This window comes from Leptonotus elevatus, chromosome 3 (assembly GCF_054856555.1).
Source record: "Leptonotus elevatus isolate MCC_2025b chromosome 3, RoL_Lele_1.0, whole genome shotgun sequence".
Lineage (NCBI taxonomy): Eukaryota > Metazoa > Chordata > Actinopteri > Syngnathiformes > Syngnathidae > Leptonotus > Leptonotus elevatus.
The window spans coordinates 15825804-15851955 of record NC_141241.1 but is presented as its reverse complement, the minus strand read 5'-3'; the positions used below and the strand labels follow the sequence as shown (position 1 = coordinate 15851955).

The window sequence follows — 26152 nt, the reverse complement described above, 5'->3', positions numbered from 1 at the left end:
TTGGGAGTATAATAATATTTAAAATAGAACATATTTATACATTTTTGGGAGCAAATGAGTTAAAAATGTAATTGTCGGATCTAGCAGCAACTTGTAAACCAGAATCACATTACGTACTGAGGTATGTAAACAGTATTGGAATGTGTCGTTTTACTGGCTGCCACTCAGATATTGTAAACAAGTTCTCTACTTAGTTTGAAATATGAGCTTATGTTGAGACTGCAATTTCTGTAGCCGCCTCTGAGCTTGCCACACAGTGTTGTGTATGTTTTGGGGTTCTCTGTATTTTCTCAATCAATCATTTGTTTTTAATCAAGCATCATTATTCATTTGAAGGGGTTGGGTTAGAGCATCCTATGCCTAATAGACAGCTGATCCTCTTTGTGGCTGAGTAAATAAATGTCCCCTACGGTAGTTAGTATAATTGTTATTTATTTTTATTTTTATTTTTCCTGGAGAGCTCAGTTCATTCGGTAATTTTACCGATTTGACATGTCATCGTCATTGCTCTTTTTTTATTTATTTTTATTTTTATACATTTTTATTTTGTATGTGCGTGTGAGTGTGTATGCATTAGTTCACCTAAAACCTATTTAAAAAATCCCATACCGTTCACCTAAACCGAACACTTCAGAATCCAGCCAGAGTCGTGAGGCCGTCAGGAGACCCGAGGAAGGACCAAAAAAAAGAAAGAAAAGTGAAATCCAGCACTGACCAGACACCACCCACCACCCACTGGCCCATCACCAACCCCAGAAACATCTAAATTCCAACAAATCAGGGAGACCTCAAGAGACCAAAGGAGAGAGACTGAGGAAAGGAAGGAAGGAAGGACAGACGAAGCAGAGTGAGATCCACAGACACCAGCCTCCACCAATTCAACGACCAGAGGAAGAATCAGATTGTGTCTGAGTTTCGATAGATGCTGGTGTGGTGGATCTGGCATGCATGAAAATCTCCACCAAAGAGGGGAGCCGTCGTCCCCCGCCAGGACTGAGCAAGCGCAACACCTCAGGGCCCCCCAGGCCACGGCAGCGCCAAGGGACAACCCCCGAGCCCCGCAGGGGCCATCGGCCGCAGAGCAAACCCAGGAGCAGGAGCGCCCCCCACCCCTACACGGCCCGCGTCCCCAACACAACGCGGCAGGACGGGGCACTGCAGGCCCGCCAGGCACCCCACCGGTCCACAGCCCCCGCTTCCCCCACGACCCCTCCACCCCCGCCATCCACCCCAACCCACCCCTAGCCGCCACCCAGCTTTATTACAAATTTCTTTTTTTTTTTCTCTTTTTTTTTTTTCTTTTTTTAAGAGCTCAGTATTGTTCATTCGGAAATGTCATCATCATTGCTCTTTTTTTTTTTTTTTTTTTTTTTTTTTTTTAAATATATATATATATATATATATACACATATATACATACATATATACATATATACATACATACATACATACTTTTTTTTTTTTTTTTGTGTGTGTGAGTGAGTATGTGTGTGTGCGTGCGTGCGTGCGTGTGTTTGTTAGCTCACCAGAAAACCTATTAGAAAAAAAAATCTTATACCGTTCACCTAAATCGAACACCAGGAGACCCGAGGGGACCGAAGAAAACCAAGGAAGGTGAAATCCAGCACCGACCAGACACCCCCCACCAGAACTCCTCCCCAGCCCAAGAAACATCCAGACCCCAACAAATCCAAAAAACATAAAGTCAGGGAGGCCTCAAGAGACCAACGGAGAGACCGAGAAAAGGAAGGAAGGACAGACGAAGCCGCGTGAGATCCGAGACACCAGCCTCCACCGATTCAATAACCTGAGGAGGAAACAGATTGTGTCTGAGTTTCGGTAGATGCTGGTGTGGTGGATCTGGCATGCATGAAAATCTCCACCAAAGAGGGGAGCCGTCGACCCCCGCCGGAACAGAGCAAGCGCAACACCTCAGGGCCCCCCAGGCCGCGGCAGCGCCAAAGGACGACCCCCGGGCCCCACCAGGGCCACCGGCCGGAGAGCAGACCCAGGAGCAGGAGCGCCCCCCGCCCCAACACGGCCCGCGCCCCCGGCCCAACGCAGCAGGACGGGGCACTGCAGGCCCACCAGGCACCCCACCGGCCCCCAACCCCCGCCCCCCCACCACCCCCCGCCCCCCATCCACCCCCCGCCACCCACCCCAACCCAGCCCCAGCCGCCCCCATGCCCCCAATCCCCCAGACACCCCCCACCCCCAGCACCCCCCCACCCCGCAACCCCCACCACCGCCCCCCCCAACAAAGCCGCCCCCCCCCGACCCCACCCCGACCAACCGGCAGCCCCCCAACCCCCGACCCCCAGCCCCCGGGGACCACCCGCACCCAGGCACCGGCGCCGAAGAGGGGCCGGACAGCGGAGCGGAGAGGGCAGCCGCGCCCACCCCACCCCCCGCCGTGTGGAAGGACGGAACACCGGGGGCAGAAGGGGGAGATGGGGGCACCGGAGGGCGGCCGACACCCCCGAACCCCAGGCCCAGCGGGGGAAGGCCCCGGTCGTCACCCCAGCGTTCTTTGTGAAAATGGTGGCGACACGGACAGGGGACCGCAGCACTGCTCTATACTGCGGCCCCCAACCGATGGCACCCCCACAAGCCCCCAAGCCCCCCCCCCCCCACCCACAAGTTGTGTGGTGTATTAAAATTGGAGGGGAGTTGTAGGGTGAAGACGGTGTTTCCACCCTACCCCACCCCCCAAAGTGTGTTATGTGCCCTATATGTCTATAAAAGTGTATTGTGCAAACCTAGTGTAGTGAGTTAAGAGGTGTGACCAGCGGGGCCCCCCCCAACCGGGCTTTATTACAAATTTCTAATTATCGGCTAAGCTGCTGTTAGCAAATCAAAGCAAAAATAAAAAAATCAGCCAAGCTAAGGCCCGTATCTCGAAAAACTCCTAAGTAGGGTCCTCGTATCTCAAGGCATCAATCGGTTTATAAAGAATGTTTAATGTGGGGTGCAACATTTATCTAGGTGGACTAGGATTTTTTATTTATATATTTAGATGTACTTATTTCTGTTTAATTGTGTAAGTTTTTCCTTAATTTACGAATGAATAAATCATGACTCAAAATACAATTTAATTCACATTAGGACTGGAATGTTTAGACGTAGGCTCATATGGAAAATGCTACATCATGTGTTTATTTCACAATCAGTTTAACAGTGTGTTAAAGATGAGTATAAATGTCTTCGACACTTGGGTCAACTGTTATCAGCACATGGATGATGTCCGAGTTAATGAACAACTGAATGCAAATTATACAAGCAAGCCTAAAATAAATATACAAATACATATATATAAAACTGTTGTTATTTGGGTCACACGTTGTGACTCAGAATCTCATTGCGCACACTGGCATCATAGAGTGCTTCGATGCATAAATGTCCAGTGATCACTAATAACATGAGCGCCGGCTGTACTTGACCTAAATGCCATTATAGAGTCGCTTGACAGGCTAAGTGGTGCAGTGCACCTGCCACCCTTTTGGTGGGGGACTTGGTTGTCCGAGTTCAAGTTGGAATTCCCCCAGTCAGATTCCTTCAGCAGTGTTAGCGTTGTATGTTTGGAGAATTCAGCCCAAGAGGAGCAGAGCCCAGTAATTTCCCGAGCCCTGCCTTGCTGTATTAAAATGTAAACATGTAAAACAGCAGCAGGAGGTTAGCTTGTTTTTTCCTAGTTATCCATTAGCTCATTAGTATATATCAAATTTTTCTCCTGTTGTTTTGGCGCTCATGAACAATTTAACAAATTGACAGAGAATTTCTTGTTTTTAATCACCTGATCAGTCCGGCTTCATTTTTGACACTTTGTAGTACTGCCGATCCAATAACATTAGCTGGCTTGCTTGTCAGAAGTTGACGTTTCACTTTCACAAGCTCTGCGCTCCACCTGTCAAGAAGTTTAAAGTTGCCAAGTGGAGATGAATATCACTTACTTTGCTTCACAGATGCTTCACTGTGTTAAGAAGAGGTTTGCCACAAACCTCAAAATTGAGCAGTCTCTGATAAATTTTCTGACATGTTTTGACAGTATACTTTTATTATTGACAAGGTTTATATGCATTTTTGTATGTGACACCAGCTGTGATTGCCATCACTTTTGGCCTATAGCTTTTTATAAAACACGGCACTGTCATTTTACACAGTTTGGCTTCTGATCTTTTGAATGTGACTTTTACCGAAAATGTACTTCAAGTTTTAAACATGATAGTATTCAGCTGAAGATGCATGGATAGATTATATAAGCAGATGGAGGACATATAATGCCATTGCCTTGTTAAAAAAAAAAAGTGTTGTGTCTTGTTGGGCGTGATCGTCACATAAGAATGTTGCCGTCTTGACTGTCTGTTTATTTTATTCCTGTATTTGGTTATTTTCCAAAACAGGTCTGATGACAATGAAAATATTTGTGCAATTGAACTCTTTAAGTCCCAGGGAGAAAGAAAGTTTATTTATGTATTGAGCAGAAAACATTTGGGGAAAGTGCATTTGACTGCAGTATTTTCACTTGGGACTTCCTTAGCTGTGCTTTTGGTAGGACGAAGGATTCCCTGATCTATATTTGTTCACGTAAGCACTCTATACTGTCGTGGGACTCTTTTGACATGTTAAGCAGGGGTGTACATTTGGTGTCAAATTAACCAACTCTAATGCGTTGTGTTAGCTAAAAGCACACCAGTTTTCCAAATGTATGATGGCATAAAACATTGTGTAATTATTTGGTTTGTGCCTGATTCCAGCACAATCTGATCCATGCAATGAAATATGATAACCCTTCTTTTAAGGAAAGATTTGTGTTAAAAATAAAATAAAAAAATATACAGTTTCGAGAGGGGAAGTAAAAGTAAACATCTGAGCTCGTCTGGTTGCACAAGTGTTTACATCATTCATTCTCCGTCAGCACCACTCCCCTGTTGCCGTTTAGTAAACTTTGTCTGCGAACCGCATGTTCCTTTTTGTTGTTTTTAGGAGAGCTCAGTGCCTTTCCGAGTCAACTGTTTTTCATCATCGCTCTCCTTTTTTTCCCCCACATGCGTCAACATACCTTAGCGCCACTTAGTGCACGTGATATAATAATGACGGAACACATTTTTGGTTTGCTGCAGGTGGATCATTTAAGTTTGGCTTTTACGTCATGAATGTGAGGAGGACTCAAATAGATATTCACTGTTTTATTTGAAAGTAAGACTCAACCAAGTGTCTTTTTTCAGATTTCAGAATGTTTTTGTTATAAACACAAATCAAAATTGTACTTTTTTTTGTAGCAGCTCATTGATTTCTTAAATGCAACACAGTTGTTGTTTTTTAAATACATATAGGTAAAAACGAAAACAATATATGCAGTATTATTGTCACTTTTGCTATCAAAAGCGTTTGTGACTTCCGGTGATTTTTTTTTTTTTCTTTCCTTGTGTGGGATGGTCCAAATGACTATTTGACTATTTAAGGTTGCTGACCCCTGCTCCCCCTTCATATCACAGTCATTAACCTTTCACATTATGGTGGGAAAAGTTTTCAAAATAATTATCTTGGTCTTGTTTTTATATCACGAACCCTGGCATTTGAACAGGGGTGCGTAGACTTTTTCTATCTACTTTGCATAACACTGTACATTTGTATACTAATACTGTCAAGTCTTGACGTGCATGTTTTTGTCTCTCTCTCTCTCTCTCTCTCTCTCTCTCTCTTGTCAGACACGTGATGACTTTCTAGGACAGGTGGATATTCCTCTCAGTCAGATACCAGTAAGTTATTTGGCCAAGAGCGGCAGCAAGCCCTTTGTTCATTGCGCCATATTGTTCATAGCCACTGCGTGTGATTTGGTTTACAGCACAAGCACAGACCTCTGCTTCGTCCATGTCTTACCACCATGTAAATATGAACACCCTTAGCGTTGGGTCTGTTCTGCATCAATGTCACCAGTTATGGAAACACAGTCCAATATGTTTATGTCACATTACTGCGTTTGTTTAATAGTAAACAAAATGTTCACAAATGAACCCTTACATGTACATGTGATGTTCACTGGTTAAAAAAATAAAAAATAAGTAAATATATTCTGTGGCGGTACAGGGCTTTGCCTTGGTTTGATTAAAATGTATCATGTTTTATTTGTGTTGTTTTACTGATTATTTTTTTGTTTTCAGACAAATCATTCTACAAGACCATACACATTCAAGGATTTTCTGCTTCACCCCAGAAGGTTGGTGTCCATTAAAGCTTTTAATCTTTTGTTGTCTTTACCGATAATATATATTATGTCACTTTAATTTTTTTTTAAATATATACCGGTAACAGAAAATAAGATTTGTTTTAAATGTTTTTGTGTAGTCACAAGTCCAGAGTTAGGGGCCATCTGCGACTCAAAATGACCTACATGCCAACAAGCCCTGCTTCAGGCGAGGAACCAACAGATCAACAGACTGACAACACAGATGTAAGTCTGGTTTCGAAGCAACTACTATGTCTCATTGCAGCATTAAAATGTTGTACACCCTCAATGAGCTATTTTCAATGTTATTCACACAAATTTGATAGAATAGAACAGACTAAGCCTGCACAGTGAACGGGGCGTTTTTCTCCAGGCCCACCAACGATAAGTCCAAATTTACCAATAAATAGACAATTGAAAAAATGTTTTTCATATAGTTACTCCTCCCAAGCACTTTGAACAAATTTAAACTGATTAAAACTCACTTAAACCTATTAACAACACGCACTTTAACTTTAAGTCAAGTTTATTTATATAACCCTTAATAAAGTACATCTTATTAGCACTTATTCTCACTTCCTCTTGCTGTCAAACTTGCATAGCTCTCCTAATTAAAGACAAAACGTGCTTGCTTCAAGCTCTTTATTCATCATTTGAACACCCACCACCCCAATATTTTAGTTCTTTTTTTCCCAAGGTTTCCAATAACAAATGGAAAAAAAACAATACCACAGCAGTAAAAAAAAAAAAAAAGGACAACGAAACAAAAAACAAACAAAATCAAATTAATAAATAAGTAAATAAATAGAGCCCTCTCTCCACAAAAAAAAAGTTATACAAGTAAAAATAATAAATAATAATAAAATACAAAAATCAACAATCTGAAATATCAAGCTGGGTCACCATATAAAAAAAAAAAGAGGAGTCCAAGTCGATTCAAAGTCTGCTAGTTTTCCTTGCGTTGAACATAAAAAAAAATCCTGGTGTACAGTATGACAGAAGTTAATTAATCCAGTTTTTTTCTTTAGGTGGATCAACACTTTTCCAGTTCTTAAGTATGCATTTCTTAGCAGCAGTTGCTGCCAATAAAAAAAAAAAAAATTTAAATTAGTATTCAGTTTCAGTAGGGTTACATCTCCCAGCAACCAGGTACTAGGATCAGGTTCCAAGGTCTGCCCACAGACTGCAAATGTATAAGTCCAGTATAACTTCAGACGCATACAGCTCCCGCATACGGGAACATATGCACAAGAGTTCCCGTAAATATATTACACGTCTGACATTGATCAGACAGATCATTTCTCATTTTACTCATGTATTCATCATTTGAATTAAAAAATAAAGTTGACACATAAAACAAAAAGAAATTAAAGCATTGTACAGTATATTTTTAACACCAAAATGTTCAACCAAACCTTATAATCTAATCTTAATAAAGTCGTACATTTTTCCTTAAGCTTAAGTATGCATATAAGGAGACAGCAACATTAACATGGCATACAGTATAGCTAAATGGTTTGTTTTTTGTGCAGCCTCCATGGGAGTTAATGGAATCTCAGGACATGTCAGGCCCCATGCAGTGTGAGCACACACATGTTCTGCCGCCTGGCTGGGAGGAGCGTCAGGACAACCTGGGAAGAACCTTCTATGTCCACCATGAGAGCAGGACCACACAGTGGCGACCACCGACGTTACAGTTAAGACACGATGATGACGTAATATTTCTGGTATGGGACATTTGGCCTGGTCTTCATGGTCAGAGTGTATTTGTGTCTCCACTAAACAGTGACAATAATGCGGACACAAGGCGACAAAACACTGCAAGACAGAGGGCGCATAATTATACTACACGCAGACAGATCTCAGACCCTGATGAGAACACTGCACAAGATGAGGTATTATTTTATTATGATGTTATCTTATCTAGGCACATTAAACAAAGTCTATAGACCAACCAAAAATATGTTTTTAAAAATTAATTTAACCCCAAATTGTAGCCTTTTTTTATTGCATCGTACTACATTGTGATGTCAATTTGAGTTTGTTTGGCCCGAGATTGAGTTTTCTGGGCATGTTTTTTTTCTTGTCTAATCTCAATGTGTGCTTAATGTATAACTGTCCAGGAATGGGAGGTTTTTAGAGAAGATGAATTCGATATGAACCAGAGCAACCAGCTCACATCTCCCACGCCTCAGGTTCCCCAGGAGATACAGGTGTTAACTGAAGAGGTCAGAAACCTTTATGGTACAGGGGCCACAGCTCGTGAGCACCAGGTGGTGAGTCACTTCTTTGTTACATTCCCCTGAGATGGGATTGTCAATGCTGAGAGCTACTTCTTGGGAACTGATTAATGCGAAGGGCTACCAGTTTGATACACACTTCTGAAATAACAATTTTGTTTGTTACCTTTAGTAATGTCATTATAGTGTTATATATAAATTACGATAGTCATTTATCTGAAAACACTGATCATGTTGAAGATTTCTCACAGTAGGCACAGTAGGTAACATACCATAATACCAATGTGACACTTTTTTTTTTATAAATAACTACCAGTGTTTTTTATTTTCAAATGATCCCTTCCACAACATTCCAAGAGAATCACAATGCCCCATCCTTAGTGAGCTTTTTTTTTTTTTAATAGAACAGGCTCACGGGCTACTCGTGATCCTTGCGGGGCTACCTAGTGCCCACGGGCATCATGTTGGTGACCCCTGCTCTAAGATTACAAAACTGAAGTGGAGCCATAATGTGATCAATATGAATTATGTGCCACAGAGAGGCCAGCATCGACACTAATGCGCAAGACTTGTCAGTGATGCGTCCCTTCTCTCTGCTTGCAGGATCATGCACGTAATTCGAGCCATTCCACTCGCATAAGAAGTATTCACGCGTCATCAGAGGAGCATCCTGTTAATTCAGTGGTATTTTGTTTCTTTATTAAATCATTCCTTATTAAGATTTACCAACCAACCTTAACGTCAAAATGTTTAGGGGGTTTTGCACTTTGTTAATCAGTGATCAAAGATCTTGTGAAGTGAATTCAGAGATTTATTTCTTAATACATTATTCGTTTGAGGAATATTGCTGAAAACATGTGAAGACTGAGAAATGTGTAATAATGACTTCTGGAGATATAGCACTAAATTGTTAGTCACAATTTCAGTTTTCCTGATTCTTAGGCTGTGGCTAAAACGGCTGCAATTATATATAATTTAAAGTGGAATATTTAAAAAAATCCAAGTACATTTTAATACAAAGAAAGTTTTGAGTACATTTTACCAGCTTGTTTAAAAAAAAAAGAAGCTACTCAAGGGTTAACAAACAAACCCTCAACCTTCAGGTTGGGAGACTCTACCTGAGCTATGACACTCCTGCTGTGTTAGTGTATTGCTGTTGTCAGGTGGAATCCTTGTACCTTCAAGAAACCAAGTTTTTACATACTTGGCGGTTTTGTTAATAATTCAAATTTGGCAGTGTTTGTTCACAACATTCTTCTCTGTGGTGTGTCAAACTTAACGGACATTTATTTTTGCTTTACTGGGACTTTAAGGATCACTGTAATGATCTCCATTTTTCATGTTATTCAATAGCCGATTCAAACCTCTGCGAGGCTGCCTTCAGGATGGGAGGAAAAGAGGGACAGTAAAGGAAGACGCTATTATATCAATCACGATACCCGAACCACTTCATGGATACGACCCCGCTTGCAGGTACTGGTCTGGAGAAATGGAAGTCTCAGCTTCCCTACTAAAGCTGCTGCCCCCGCAACTCGACCATGGATAAGCGGAAGAAAATGGATGGATAGATGAATAGCTTTTTTTTTTAATTCATTCAAATTTGACACGCTTATTAAGAATACTGTGTTGGGTCAAGTTTGATACTTTTTAGGGTCTTTATTAAAATACAAAAATCATGGATTTTTGCTACAAAATCTCTTCAAATGTTTATTTTTATTAAATTTTTCCTGACAGAGAACACAATCATTGGCTACAGAGAATAGTGCTAGTACAACTTCCATACCACCTGCGACCCCTGAAGCATCTCCCCAGCACACTCCCAGCCCGGAAGCCGCATTTGAATCTGGCTCCATGCCACTTGGTTGGGAGGTCCGCAGTGCTCCCAATGGAAGACCCTTCTTCATTGACCACAATACGAAAACTACTAGCTGGGTGAGAATTGAAGTTGTACAGTCCTTTGAAATGGTCATCATTAGATTTGTTGGTTTAGCAATGCTGTAAGGTTTCTAAAATAATCCGTCTCCAAATTAAATTACAATCAGAGTGGCCCAACTGTTTGCAGTTAAGCACTTCTTTAGTATGTCTTTAACATCAATCGCTACTTTTCTTTTAGCTATCTAGGGCTTTTGCGCCATTGTGGGGAATTCTGTGAAATTTAAATAAGAGTAAAGAAAACAGTTTTCTCAGAATAGCTGAGGATAGGTTCCACAGAAAAAACAAATAGGTAAATTGGTGCATAGCAAATCGTTGGTGGGTGGCGATCACTGCATGCAATTACAAATTCTTAGCCGCTTATGTAGGTAGGCATTTCCTGTTTGAGTAAAACAAGTTTGTTTGCTCCTAATCAGAAAGATCCCAGGCTTACAACTCCTGTTCATGTGAGGAGAGGACCTTCACTTGACCCTTCTGATCTCGGTCCATTGCCAGTAAGTTGATACAATAGATCTGTTGAATGTATTTTTTTTATTTTTTATGTTTGTGTGAGTCTTTGTTGAAATTGTTATTCTTCTCAGCCTGGTTGGGAGGAGAGGGTCCACTCGGATGGGAGGATATTCTACATTGATCACGGTGAGCGTTTCACCTGATCTGATATGCATCTCATCATATTTTTAGTGAACTAAATGTCTGTCCATATTTCATAGACACTAAAGCCACACAATGGGATGATCCGAGATTACAAACCTCAGCAATAACTGGACCAGTAAGTATTAATTGCCTATCCCATCTAATCCTCACCTCCGTGCGTAATTGAAAACTGAGTCACGGTTTGATTTGTTGCCCGTTTACTTGATTGCAGGCAGTGCCTTATTCCAGAGATTATAAACAGAAGTATGACTACTTCCGCAAGAAGATGGAAAAACCAGTGAGTGTTGTCATCCTTTGCTGACCAACCTGATTTCTGTGAAGGGAATATAACACATATTGTATTGTAGGTCAACATCCCGAATAAATTTGGGATAAAGGTGAGACGAAACGCGGTACTGGAGGACTCGTACCGGCAAATCCTCCTAGTTAAGCGGCCAGACTTGTTGAAAGCACGACTGTGGGTGGAGTTTGAAGGAGAAAAGGGTTTGGATTATGGAGGTTTGGCCCGGGAGTGGTTCTTCCTCATGTCCAAGGAGATGTTCAACCCCTATTACGGACTCTTTGAATATTCAGCCACGTGAGTTCCTAAATTGGGTGGAAATATCTTCATTTAAAAACAACAAGCAATGAGGCAGATCATCTCAAAGATTATTATGCCTTTAAGTAAATTAATTCTGGTGTCCTTGATCTTTCAGGGACAACTATACACTGCAGATTAATCCCAACTCAGGTCTATGTAATGAGGACCACCTGACTTACTTTAAGTGCATTGGCCGTGTGGCAGGCATGGCAGTCTGGCATGGAAAACTGCTTGATGGTAAGTCTTTGTTCACTTAAATATACACTGCTCACAAAAAGTTGGGATGTTCAGTTTTCAGGTTAAAATTCAGGATGAAACTAAAATTTTGAATGCACAGTACATGTTTTAGTACTTTCTGCACAACAAGGAGCTAAATGGCAACATTTTGTCAGAATTGGTATTTAAATCGTTCTTGTGTTGTTCATGGGGTTCACAAGACTGCCTAGAAATTGAAGTCAATTGAAGGAAAGTCAACGGGTTACAACAGAAATACATAAGACACTGGAAGAATCACTGAAAGGCATAAAGTAGACGTCCCTTTTCATAAAACAAATGTGGGTAATTTTACTGTTCAGGTCAGCAAATTATGCAAAAAGTAATGAAACCTCAAAGTCAAATTAAGTTCACTTGTTAAGGTTACAGTCAGCGTATCTTAGCTTCATCCTGAGCTTCCCCCAGAAGTTTCCTAATATCCTCAACTTTGCGTGAGTAGTTTTGTTTCATAATAAGGTTTATGGATTTATGACTGAAGATGAAAATAAAAAATCCTGACTTTTATGTTATCATTGTACATCAAGGTTTCTTCATTCGGCCTTTCTACAAGATGATGCTGCAGAAACCCATCACCCTGCAGGACATGGAGTCTGTGGTAAGTGGCAGAGTTTGCAATCTGTTATGGTGAATAAACTGACTCATCACTGTGTTGCTGTCTAATCAGGATAGTGAATATTTTAATTCACTGAAGTGGATTTTGGAGAATGATCCTACTGACCTGGATTTGATGTTCACCATTGATGAGGAACTTTTTGGACAGGTCGGTTCTGTGTTGATATGTTTGCCTAATTAATTTCTTATATTGTATCGATGTTTCTTATCTCACTCATGTCCCACTTGCCCTTACCAGACTCATCAGCATGAGCTGAAGCCCAACGGCGCAGAGATTGTCGTCACTAATGAAAACAAGAAGGAATACATCCAGTAAGGAATGGGAAAAAAAATCCAATCAGCAATTTCAAACTGTTACTGTTAAATTGTACACATTTTCCCATCAACAGTCTTGTGATGCAGTGGCGATTTGTAAACCGAATCCAGAAGCAGATGACAGCCTTTAAGGATGTAATGACATTTTTCATTGGCTGAAAAACTCCCCAACTGTTTAAGCTTTTCAGGTTTGAGTTGCAATCTTTTGCATGCTTTTATTTCCAGGGATTCTTTGAGTTGATTCCTCAAGATCTGATCAAGATCTTTGATGAAAACGAGCTCGAGGTGAGTTTTCTATCCATCTGTGATTCTTTAATTATTTTCGTGAATACGACTAATGAATTTGATATTTTGTTTTCTCGCCCTACAGTTGCTCATGTGCGGTCTGGGAGATGTGGATGTGAACGACTGGAGACAGAACACCAAGTACAAGAGTGGCTACAGCGCCGACCACGCAGTCATCCACTGGTTCTGGAAAGTAAGTGACGTTCCATGCCTGGAGCCACTAGACAATGAACCACTGTTTTATTGTCTGCGTCCTTTTAAGAAGAGCGGACTGTTGTATACAAATGTAAACCCCTCACAGCAGAAGGAAAAAAACACACATTACAATTTTTTTTGTGTGTGGCTGGAACGGATTAATGACAAATTCAATTTGTATTTGAAGGCACCACTATTATTAACCTGACCTCAAATGGACTTTATGTTGAATGTTGTCTGATGTTTTTTTTTCTTCAGAGGTTCTTTATTCTTCCAATTAACTCTTTATTCTAATAATTAATTCTAAATCTTCCGTCTTTTTGTAGGCAGTACTGCTGATGGATGCTGAAAAACGAATTCGTCTCTTGCAGTTTGTGACGGGGACTTCCAGAGTCCCAATGAACGGTTTTGGGGAACTCTATGGTGAGGTTCATTGGTAACATACTGCAGTTTGGGCCCACATGTTTTGTTGTCTTTCTCAGAATTGCTCTTGCCGTTGGCTACACTTGTAATTACCCTTATGTTTGTCTTCTATTTAATGAATTTTCCAGGATCTAATGGGCCGCAGCGGTTCACCATTGAGCTGTGGGGAACACGAGACAAACTGCCCCGAGCACACACATGGTGAGCATTCTTCCTAGATTGTCAACGAGTCATGGGAATTTTATTAATTTTATCAAGCAATGGAATTTTCAGGAGCAGACTATGCAGTATATCATGAGTAATATATTAAACACTGTATAATATTCATATAAGATTCCAAATCATTGACTATACTAATCAACAATATCTTTTCAAATTTTGACCTTTTAGAATTACAATGAATGTGTGCCAACAAGCGTTAGGTTGTATTGTGCTCTTTTTGCTGCAGGGAGACATCACAACATTGTGGAAACTTTACAAGACAATGTGGTGATGTTTTTAAGACTTTATGCTAGCACATTCCAAAGATTCTCAGTATTTATTGCTGAAGGTCTGGTTTTCTTTATCTGATGTCTTATCCTCCTTGCACCACTCTTTTTTTAAAGTATTTTTTTCTTTTTCTTTTTCTTTTTTGTCTTCTATTGCTGAGGGATTTTGGAAAATAATTAAATTGCGATTGTTTATTTATTTATTTTTTAAATCATATTACTGATAAGCACAATTGTGCTTGCCCAAAGCTCCGCTTCTGGTTAGTCCAAGTCATTTAGCAGTTCTTTTGTCCCATGTTTTCTTTCATGCTCTAACTAACTATTGAAAAAAAAGGATTATCGATTTTTAGTCATTAAATATTTTTTTCCAACCACACAATGGTTAAACTGATTTTTTGAATGTGTTGGGCATTCCTTCAAGCGGGTCGATTATTGCACGCTTTGAAACGGAATAAACAGGATGTTTATTTAAGGAACGAGAAACCCCATTTACTGTGTGGGTTGGCGTTACTTGTTATCCGTGTATTCAAGACTTGCTTATCTCAGCAGTAGGGAGCTCCTACTTGTACCTATTTGCTTGTTTGACTCTGTTGCATGATCTTTGACATATTATCGGTATGTTGGCGTCCTCTAGTGGAATCATTTTGTAACTTGCCATGTGAGCACTGTTTGTCACATCCCTTGAATCTGATCAACGGAAACAAATCTAAGGTCCATATACTTGTGTAGTCTTTCTTTGTAATACTATTACGGCAACTACGTTTTACTAGTAAGGCTGTGTGCTACTAGTGCTACACATGAAATTATACTAGTTGTACAGTATATAGTGTATATATTTAAATTAGAGTTGCGTAGCAGGCGTACAGTATTCGGAAAGTGTCCTAGTAAATGTGACCTAAACACACCTGGATGTACTCAAATTATTTTTAAAACTAAACTAAATTCTAACTAATGTTAACTAAATTCTCCTAAATCTAATGAAACACTCCCTAAAAGTTACCTAAATACAGTTTAAATCTATGAAATCATCTATTGTACTTGAAAACAAAAACAATTAAATAAATGATGAACTGCAAATGTAACTTGTACTTATTAGTTAAATACAACAGATTTGAAAAGAATGGAAATGCCATTCATCCATTCCACTCCCTCATAAAACAAGAGTACGAAAACGTGTTACCTGTTTTGAAAAATAACACGTTAAACGTTAGACCGCAAAGACGGTCACAGCTGCACAGTACGCCGCAATAATAATAGTTGTTTTTCCAAGAAGATAAAGAACATAGCCTGTGAGTATTCTTGTCTGTCTGCATGTGTTGCTGCACTCTTTGTGCTCAAATATCTGTTGCTGAATGGGTAACACCACAACATCTATGCTAGTTTTATTAGCCTGCGTATGGCGTTTTGCATTGTGTGTGAGCATTAAGCTAGCAGTTCTTCATCAGATGTTTTATGGGTTGTTAAATACATAACCTGTAATTCTCTTTGTTTGTTGCAATAATCAGCTTAAAGCAAGCATTTTTTTTTAGAAGAATTGTTAATTCTGAACTTTGGATCATCTTTCTTTCTTTTTTTTTTCCATTAAGCTTTAACCGTCTAGACCTTCCTCTCTATGAGTCCTTCGAGGAACTGAGGGAGAAACTTCACATCGCCATCGAGAATGCACAAGGCTTTGAAATCGATTAATTCAGTGACACAAAGGACAAGCCATGTGGCGCCGGATGTTGTGACGTTCCAAATCACAGCCGAGACGCACGAAGGACCGATAACTCAAGGAATGACGTCTGGAGCGACAGGTGTCATATCTCTGCTAGTGTTCTGAAGTTTACAAATCAGAGTCTTTCATATCATGTGAAATGACAAACACTAACCGTGAGACCAGAGCCATATTAAGGCTTGTCAGGGTATCTCTGGACTTGTCCCCACCTGTCCAATCATTCAAATTATTTTGAAACTTGTTGTGAGCTGTTGAAATGTTCAAAATAAAATCTATTGTAGATTTAAATTAAAAAAAAAAAAAATACAAAATAATGGCCAGTTGGGGGCAGAGCAGCGTGGGAAGCGTGGGACCCTGCGCAAGCATTTTCATTATTCCAACCCTGTATGAGACTAATAAGACAATACGTTTCATACCTTTGTTTTCATGTCACTGTTGTTTTGAAAGTTGTCCTTCTACTTCACTTTAGTAAAAGTAGGGTCATGTACAAAGTAGAGTTATTTGTGTAAATAGTACATGCATTGTGGGTCCAGGTGTAGAATCACTGCCCACGTCTACTAATAATAATATAATAATTAAAAATAAATTAACATACATGACAGTAAAGTCATCCACAGTGATGCCTTGAGATACAAGTTTAATTTGTTCAGTGACCACACTTTTAACTCATAATGTTCATATCTCGAATCGTCTTTGAATGCGTATGTAATAGTAATTAATCCGGTTTTGTCGCATTTTTCACTTCAATTCAGTGCACATTGTGCTGCTCCTTCTGACGTGCGTGCTTTGGCCACCTGGGGTCAGTAATAATTCAGTACATGCAGACAGTTCAATCCTCAGTAAGCCTTACTAATACTAGTTTTTCTTCACAGAGGATAAAGAATATAGACCGGTGGGTATTGTTAAATTATCTATTTACTTCCTACCATTTGTGTTCAAATAGCCATTGCTCGCATCGTACTAATACTACCCCATAGATGCTATTCGTTAGCCCGTTGGTGGCGTTTCCCCAATATGTGTTAGCAGTAAGCTAGCTGACTTGCACATGTTTAGTTTGGCAGTACACGTCAACTGGGAATGGCAATAAACAGCTTGAAGCCTCTTTTTTTAAAGAATTGTTCACTACTACGCTGCCAATGTGCTGCTCATGTCAGTCTTGTCACTCGTATCTCAAGGCACCACTGTGTTTTTAAATTCAAATCTACTCCGACATTGAAGTCTTTTTGCCTTAAAACAGAAAATGATCTACATTTTAAAAAGTGGCTAATAACTAACACAATTGAGATTTTCTATCAAGTTGTATACATGCTTTTACAGTACATTATTCATTCCAGTATATTAGAAGTGTATGCGCCTTAAATACAGAAAATGTGCGGGTTATGTGCAAGTAAGACAAGTATATGTATACTATATGGGGTTGGAAATGTACCAATGCCAGGACCAGTTCAATGCTCGACTAATTCTTGTCCACATCCGATGCAGATGCAAAGAGGTTTGAGTATGTTTACAATACTATGTAACATATGCCTCTGTTATTACACAAACTGTTGCCTCCTACAAAATGATGAAGCTTTTATCATGGCTGGCTGTCACTCAAAGCTGGGAGAGAGAAAAAAAACAGTCATTAGTGCACAGCTACATAACTCAGCCTTTTTTATGCTTTATACTCATTGTCATCTTATACAATTACATCTACTGTAAGTGTGTAAGGTGTTTTGTTTTTTTCTGGGCGGTAGCTTGCAAAAACAAGTTGCGACACGTGACTGAACCATTTATCGGGACTGTCTGCCATTGCAGCGCTCAACTCATGATATTTATGTGCATTGGCGAACGGTGTACTTTACATATCATACTGTTTATTCACGATGGCCTTGTCATACCGTGGTATAGGTAGTAAGTTTTCAACAATGTTTTATTGTTCTCGTCACGGACGACAAAGCTATATGACGCTTTTATAAAGTTATGCACTTTGTTCGTATCAACGAGTCTTACTTCTGAACTGCCACCTGCACACTTCTTAAAATGATCCACTGCTTCAAGTGCACCTGATGAAATGTTTACATGTGAACATTGCTGAAATTAAGCACATTCTCGTCTTTCTCTCTCATATTGAAAATGATATATCGCCTCTATTTGTCATGATATCCATTTATGTTCTAATCCTGAAAAGCAAGTACTGTTAAATGTTCATTTTGTCTGAGATAACACGTGGAATAACGTTTTCTTTTAAATGTCACCTGTAAGTGCATTATAGCAATCATTCTGGCTACATAATGTATATTAAAATACTTTAAAGCGTGGAATGAAATGTCGTTTTCACAAATTAAAAATTGCTGATAGCACAGCAAGCAAATAGAGATATTTGACTAATAAAGAAATGTGAAAACTATTCTGCCTAGTATTTGTGTATGTTTTTTATTTTAGAATGAATGAATTAACTTTACATTATTTGTAGTGGGTTTTAAAGAAAACCATTTGGGCATTTTTTCCCATTATCCTTTATGATATCTAACTACTAGTACTCTCTTTGTTCTTAGTAGACAAATCAATGCACTAGTAGAAGGACTAGGGTGCGCTAGAAGAATGACTTTGTCTTAGTATTTTTTTTCTACTAGTGCCTAGCGGAATGGAATCCATGTTACCAGCAAGACAGTCATGCAATGGTAATGTTTATCACACTGCTGGTGCCATTTATGGCTGTCTTTAATTCAACTTTACTTGTAAACTACTGTGCTGCTCTAGTAGCATTACAAGGCCCAACTAATAGGCAGGTGTCATGCGCTAGTAGTCTCCTGGTCCCTATTAAGTAGCACTAAAATGCCCACTAGTAAAAGGATATTCAAAAAATATTTTATAATGAAAATATACAGTACTTCTTCAAAAACAAACTCCTGCAAACTCTTCTTTGTGCTTGACCAAACTGTCAAAGTCCTCATGTTCTTGCCAGAGGCCTGTTAACATGTCACTAGTAACATGTAAGGTTTCCTACCACTTGTATGCCAAAGTTGTTCTACTAGACTGCAGAAATCTCACACAGCAGTGGAAAAAAATGCTAGTGAGACACAGTCGTCCTACTAGTGCTATAAATTGTATTACTGGTATATTTAAAAATAATAATAATAATAATAATAATTTCGATAAAGCCATTTGAGCATTTAGTCGATTAACTTGATATCCAATTTGAACATGTACTACTAGTACATTCTAGTAGGGCACAATAGTAAAACTACTGATGCCACTTTGGGCTGACTAGCACGCAAATAAACTTGTCTAATAAAAACTGCAGTGCTGCACTATAGTAACTAGGCCTGACTAGTAAACAGATGACACACTAGTAGTCTCCTAGACAATACTTCTAGCACTACATAAAGCTGTCTTGCTAGTGGGAAAAACGTTACACATCAGACAGTCAAAAAGTGAAATAAATCTCCAGTACAAACTCTAGTACTACATTTAACTCATCACAAGTTGTACTAGTACGAAGATGTCAACTAGTAGTGCACAGTTTCCTCACTACACATGTAGTTGTCCTATAGTAAAGATTCACTGAAGAAATGTCATGCAGTAATTAAAAACTATAGCCAAAGACGCATTCTACCAGTGCTTTAAATGGTCTTACTTTACTAGTGAGGAGCGTACTAGTCCTCACATGTTTACTATTAACCAGCACATGCTCCGCAGCGAGGACTGTTCCGCATCTTAATGGTGGGAACCTTTTGTGTGCTTGAGCCATCATTTCTACAGCACCCCCACCACCCTTGATGTGGCACTAAAACAACCTTCCTCCCCCTTCGCGGGGGTCAGGGGACAGGTCACACAAGATTCAGGCCGGCCTTTCGGACACCGCCGAGGTCAGTGGGGATGGGCGGGGGACGGCCCTGCTGTCAGGCGGCATACTGGCCACCCTTGTCCCCTCCCCGGGCTCCCCGCAACCTCGCCGGCATTCATAACTCGATAACTTTTACTTCATTGATCTGGCCTTCGGAGAGGAGCCGCATCGGCCTACAAGCTGTGTCATATTTTGGGGTGATTAACAGTTGGTATATAAAATAATGGCAGGACAATAAAGACATACATATTTGAGTATTGTTATATTATCTGTATACATGTTTTACTCATTTGTGTTGAAATATCAGTTGCTGAAAGGCAACACAATTTGTTAATGTGGCGTTTCCAATGAAGTCTTTCTATTAAGTATTAGCATTAAGCTAGTTGATGGCTAAATTGTGTGGTTGTTTGAAATAATGTACACAATATGTAATTTTCTTTCTTTTATGTTTAGTATGATAGTAAACTTCAACTGGGAGTGACAATAAACATCTTAAAGCCTTGTTTGTGAAGAATTGTTTATCTGACCAACTGCTGCCACACACTGGATTGCGCATATCACACATTTTTGCTGTCAAGTCAAAACAAATAACGTAATGCCGGCTTATATTTAAGGTGCCACACTGTATGTTGTTTTGATAGCATTAAAGTTAGCTAGCTAGTAGCTCTTCAACATCTTCAACTTCAACTTGTTTTCTTTCACTACAAAGAACTCTGTAAGTTAAAAAGATGGAAGCTATTTTTTTCATGCTATATGTTTTGGATAAAACACCTCAGGTGATTAATATGAACCCAAGGGAGAGACTGGCTGATCACGAATGATTCGCTTTCCCACATTATGTAAGCAAGAGGTCAGCGGCCTGCTGTGAGGCCTAAACCACTTACGTGTTTGTGTAATGCGGAGCTTACATGCTGTTATTGCCACTGCTATACTGTATGACTGACCAACAAAATAGTATTATGTTAAACAGTATTTGCATCTCACACAAAGTGCAGTTGTCAAATAAGCTAAAATGTATGCTTAATTTATCAACTTTATGCAGAAACAGTGATATTATCAATATTTTAGACAAACGTGCCACTGTTTTTTGCTTTTGTGTTGAGATTGTTGAGGTTTTTGTTTTAACCACAATAGAGAGATATGCAGTTTTTGTGTGTGTGGTGGCTGAGAACATTTCACAGCTGGGGAGCTGAATACTTTGTAAAAGGTCCACAAAAGAGGGGTGGAGTTAGGGGGTTCGATCCGTCGCCACAATAAGTGACGGACATGGGATCAATATCGACATTGACTAGGCAGCTGTCCCGCTCCTATCAATGCTTCCTTGAAATTGAAGAGGCACGCTTTGAAAGGACAAGCTCATTTCCATGATGTTTTCCCCCCCCAGTCATCATCAGAGAACATTTGGTGTGCAGTTCGCCGCTGATGTTGAGGGGTTTGCTCTTATCAATTCAGCCTTGCTTGCATTGATAAAGGAAAGTGAATGGGAAAAAAAAAAGTAACAGTCAGCTCTTGAAGTCTCTATTTCAAAACATGTCAACAATCACAGGTCACAACGTGAATGCATGCACATTTATATTTATCAAGAGTCCAGTAATATTTGTAGCATTGATTTAGCTATTTCGTTCCATAAAATTTGTTCATTCCAATTTATTTATTTAAATTTGTTTGTACTTATCTATGGACCTCCTAAAGGGCCCCTTTCCCCAAATAAAAAATAATAATAATCGGTATTTATTGTATTAAATAATTGATTAATGAATTAGAATATCATTATTCATATATAGCAAAAAAAAGAAGAAGAGAATAACTTAGTTTATTATTAAAATGAACAACTTAAATTACATATTACAGTATTGTGGTTATAGACTTTTAGATGAACATCCAGGATGTCAAATCAGTCTCTTAAAGTTACACCAGTAGACAAAAGTGTGCCTACTAGCAGGAGAAAGAGCACAATTAAAAATAATGCCCAAAGGACTTTCCATATAACTGTGGGAAAGTACAATGCCGCAAACTACCGCTAGATGCCGCCATTCCCTGGAAACTTTCAGCTAATGGGGTAGCGGTGATTGATGAACGTGATGAGTCCGGAGGAGGGTGGGCCACTAGTGGGCTTCTATCTCGACCACGCTCCACTCACCCGGCACCTCAGTCACTCAGTTGCACCGCGGTTCATTCGGAGGAAGTCGCAATGACACACTAGCTAGAATGCAAGGACGATTCACGTAAATGGCGCTTGTCAAAAGGAAAATATATCAGCGTTTGCTGTTCTTTGCCGCTTTTCTTCCAATTTCAGGTACGTTTGGGGCTCTTCTTCATTCAATGAAGGACTCTTTTTTTTTTTTAAACCTATTTCGAAGTCAGTCAGCACGTGAGCAGTAACAACACACAGGAGTGTTGGTAGTTCAAGGGACCACTGGCAACCTCAGCATCGACTATATGTGTTGAAAATTTAACCTGACATTTGAATCTTTTAGGGAAGTCGAGTTATTAGTAGCATAAGTGTATGCTTTCAACCGAATTTCTAGTAAAACCAACACGAATTGACAGTGTCAGACTGGAGGGAAAACAGTGTTGTCTTTAAAAAATAACGTTTGCAGACTTGTACGTAACGAGGTAACACTACTAGCTCAATGATGAAAATTAAACAGGCAATATAGTATTTAGGGTTAAGTGTGTTGTCATATTAAAATGAGTGTTGTACAGTGTTTAGAAGAGCTGTTTTAGATTAGTCATTATTCAATACCCAGTTATTATGCAAGACATTGATGAGTGGTCTCATGTGTTTACATTTTTCTCGTTAAGATACATCAGATGCAATTTTTGATGTTTTTTTTTAATATAGCTTTGAATATTGGTTATTTAGTAAAAATAATAATAATAATAATAATTTACACACGTTAATTGTAGGCGATATGTTCCAGACTCGTGATACGTGAAAATCTGCAATCCAGAGTAACCATTATAAAAACTGTTTTATATATATATATATCTATATATAATTTTTTCCCCTCACACATGCATTAAGTAAATTTAAAGTTATTAAAGCACACTTAACAAAGTCTTTTTAGTGCTTGTTATTACTGTCTTGTTGTGAAATGGAAGACTATCTTATAACATCACATTGAGGGAATGAAGAGAAGGCTCTTGCTAACACAGTTCTCTAAATAAGAGGCAAAGTGTGCTTGCTTCAAGCTAGTTGTTCACTTGTCCGAGTTGAAGTTTTCTGCTGGCCCTAATTTAAACATCAACAAAATCTGCATCTTAGTAATGGACCTTCTCTCACTCTTCTTACTCTTAATTATGCTGCTTTTCTTCCGGAAGAGCTTAGAGCTGCCCACCATGTTGTGGCACAACATGGTACTACACTGAAGTTGTGCAAAATCGATTAAAGCGTGATATACTCTAGCAGGTGTTTACGGTTTAAAGACCTGGGATTTTTTTCTGACTACTTCCTTACTCTTTTTCAGGTATTTTTTGCTTCAGCGAGTTATTTTTCATCAAGGAGCCCCACGATGTGACAGTCATGCGCAAAGAAGCCGTCATTCTGGACTGTCAGGCGCACGGAGAGACGCCCATCGAGGTCCGATGGCTGAGAAACGGAGTGAAAGTGGTGGAGAACGAGCGGGTGTACCTGCTCTCCAACAGCTCCCTTTACATCTCCGAAGTGGAGAGCAGACGAGGAGACAAATCAGATGAAGGCTTCTATCAGTGCCTTGCCCAGAACAAGTACGGAGCCATCCTCAGCCAGAGGGCCCGGCTGACAATCGCAAGTGAGTATGACATTGGAATCGTTTTTCCACGCTTTGTGTGGTGGTCAAGCAATTTACTTTCCATACACTTTTTATTACTCTCAATATTGCACACTTTGAGATTGGAAAATTGCATTCTTATTCATTTCAATGTCGATGATTGAATTTAATTCAGTATTCGGCCCTAATTGATTTGCACAAGAGCTTTATCAAGTTATGTATTGCAGCACACTGTGGCATTCATTGGTAGCTATGGAGGGGGAAAGAAAGATACTGTTTGAAAGGGGGACGTGTCCATTGGTGTGTTAATGAAGGAGCAGCGCTGTCCAGGATACCACCTCCCAAAGCTAAGGAGCAGATGACCCCTATTCACTGGCCTAGGCTTTCATGTTATTGCACCCTGATCGTTGGGAGGAATTGTTCTTTTGGAATGCGTTCTCCCTCAATGCTGCGCTTCTACTTCAAGGGGGGGAGGAGGGAGAATGTCCAGGCAGAGTTGTGGGACGTCTCTCTTTTCCTCCTTCTATCAGATATTTTGCAGCCACATTTGACATTTTTGTCAAGATCGTCATCTTAGATTTCTTGTTCAGTGAAATTAAGTCAAATATTTTGTGGTGATTACATGTATTTATTCAATATTCTTGACACCCATTTTTAGGTCCTTGTTCTAGTATGCTCTTTGTCCTCTCTAGTAAGGCATTTCATCGCACTAGTAGCTTGACTAGAGTGCACCACAGGAGTGGAACAACAATGAGTTGCTCGTGACGTTTTTCCACTACTGTATGCAAATTAGTAGGACAACTTTGGCATAGGTCTACAGTATGTTACTACTAGTAACTTACTAATAAGGTAAAGCTACCAGTGAGCATTTTGGTGCTACTAGTAGGGTCTAGAAGGCTACAAGTGTGTGGCACATGCCTGCTAATTGGGCCTACTAGTAAGATTTAATTGTGGATGCAATACTGGATGCAATACTGGATACAACTTAACTAGTACGACACAGTTGTTCTACTAGTGCGCTGAATCGTCTTATAATAGTGAAGACAAATAGTGCACTAGTACATGGACCTTAAGTGGATACCATTCTAGTATTCTAGTAAGTATAGGGCAGCCAAGATTAGTCGACGAGTCATGACTAAATCCACAACCAAATCTGTTGATGGCTAATTTAATAGTCAACGTCATCATTTTTGTCATTTGTTTTTTTCCTCGCAAAACTGCCTCGTCTCCCACTGCTTTTGTTGCCCTTGACGCACATGCGGATCTTATTTGTCTGTAAGATAATGATGGTTATACAAGAGCAGCTGCTTGCTAGTGCGATATGCTGCGATTTTACATATGATTTGTCCACTAATCGTAACTACTATCATTGACTAGTTGACTCGCAAAACAGCCATTTGTGGCAGCCATACGAGTAAGACAACTACTGTACATGTTACCAGCGAGGCAATCCTGTGTGCTCAAAGTTCTACTTGTAGAGCTCTATATCTTAAATAGTAGAATTTTATAATGTCACTTGTAGTACTAGTAGCACAGAGTTATCAATTAGTACACAGTTTTGCCTCACTGGTATCATGTACTTGTCCAACTAATATGCCAAAGTTGTCGTTTTACTGAGTGAATGGCTAGTTAACTAGTGTGTTACTAGTGCTAACTAATGTGGCTAACCTGCTAATAGAATGACTTTCTTCAGTGACATTTTGTCCCCCACTACCGGCTTCCACTAGGCACTAGTTGTGGTAAAAAATAAAAAATAAAAACACACTAGTAGAATGACTTTGTCTTACTAGTACTATTTTTCCACTTTTGCCTTTCAGTACACCCTAAATAGTGATACAAATCTTTACTATTTAGACTACCGTAGTAGTTTTAGTCCTGCTACCTACCACCTTCCACTAGGCACTAGTAGTGGGAAAAAAAGTAGTGAGACTAAGACACAATCGTCGACATTGCAACCTAGTCTTTGTGAAAATGTGTTCGTAGAGTTCTATTTGTCCTTATTTGGATCATGGGTGACCTGGAGCCTACCCCAGCTGACTTTTGTGCTCGAGGCAGGTACAGGACTGGTCGCCAGGCAATCACAGGACCTTCCTAGAGTTTAGAGCTGCTATTTATCTTTTTAGCAATGTGCAAAACATTTCATCCTGTGAACTCATTCACTCCCCTCTATTTTCACTGAAGCAACCCCCTTCACTCCTGGCTGTTTCACTGGCTTTTGACTGATTTTGAAAGGCCCACAGAATATTGTGTTCTGTTGCTATAAAAACATGGACCGACCAACACCTACCAAAAGATTAGAGTCTCTTCTTTCATCAGGAAAAAAAAGTACATTTCTATCCGTTTCCATTTTGCAGCAATGGGCATTAGAATATAGCTAAGTTTTGTCATTACTCACAAATCTGTTTAAAACAGTGGGGAAAAGAGCTTTTTGCAACATGGCCCTGGTTGATCTATTATACTCTGCTGCCACCTGCTGGCCGTTTTGGTAATAACTACCAATTCTTCAAGCGTTCTCTTCAGTTCAGAGGCTGCATCAAAGCGCTACAAAAAAACAACAACAATGTCTAAATACATTTTTGGGACCATGGTAATATTTAAAATAGAACGTGCTTATACGTTTTGGGGAGCAA

At 39.7% G+C, this 26152-nt stretch overlaps 2 protein-coding genes across 3 annotated transcripts in view; both read left to right on the top strand.

The window, feature by feature from the left end:
- nedd4a (NEDD4 E3 ubiquitin protein ligase a) overlaps nt 1-18330 on the top strand; it is a 28732-nt gene extending 10402 nt beyond the window's left edge. For both annotated transcript variants that reach the window (XM_086071696.1, XM_086071697.1), the window contains 24 exons: nt 5710-5760; nt 6163-6218; nt 6347-6452; nt 7760-7923; nt 8014-8122; nt 8351-8503; nt 9071-9151; nt 9821-9940; nt 10202-10399; nt 10816-10893; nt 10981-11035; nt 11110-11168; nt 11265-11330; nt 11401-11630; nt 11749-11870; nt 12431-12501; nt 12571-12666; nt 12757-12830; nt 12908-12968; nt 13059-13118; nt 13204-13311; nt 13640-13736; nt 13865-13937; nt 15811-18330. In XM_086071696.1, coding sequence (XP_085927822.1) covers nt 5710-5760; nt 6163-6218; nt 6347-6452; nt 7760-7923; nt 8014-8122; nt 8351-8503; nt 9071-9151; nt 9821-9940; nt 10202-10399; nt 10816-10893; nt 10981-11035; nt 11110-11168; nt 11265-11330; nt 11401-11630; nt 11749-11870; nt 12431-12501; nt 12571-12666; nt 12757-12830; nt 12908-12968; nt 13059-13118; nt 13204-13311; nt 13640-13736; nt 13865-13937; nt 15811-15910 — 2388 coding nt within the window. In that variant the 3' untranslated portion in view covers nt 15911-18330. The remainder of the gene's footprint in view (nt 1-5709; nt 5761-6162; nt 6219-6346; nt 6453-7759; nt 7924-8013; nt 8123-8350; nt 8504-9070; nt 9152-9820; nt 9941-10201; nt 10400-10815; nt 10894-10980; nt 11036-11109; nt 11169-11264; nt 11331-11400; nt 11631-11748; nt 11871-12430; nt 12502-12570; nt 12667-12756; nt 12831-12907; nt 12969-13058; nt 13119-13203; nt 13312-13639; nt 13737-13864; nt 13938-15810) is intronic.
- Nucleotides 18331-21935: 3605 nt separating this feature from the next.
- Nucleotides 21936-26152, top strand: part of prtga (protogenin homolog a (Gallus gallus)) — a 34340-nt gene continuing 30123 nt past the window's right edge. The window contains exons 1-2 of the mRNA XM_086071532.1: nt 21936-22066; nt 23241-23543. Coding sequence (XP_085927658.1) covers nt 22000-22066; nt 23241-23543 — 370 coding nt within the window. The 5' untranslated portion in view covers nt 21936-21999. The remainder of the gene's footprint in view (nt 22067-23240; nt 23544-26152) is intronic.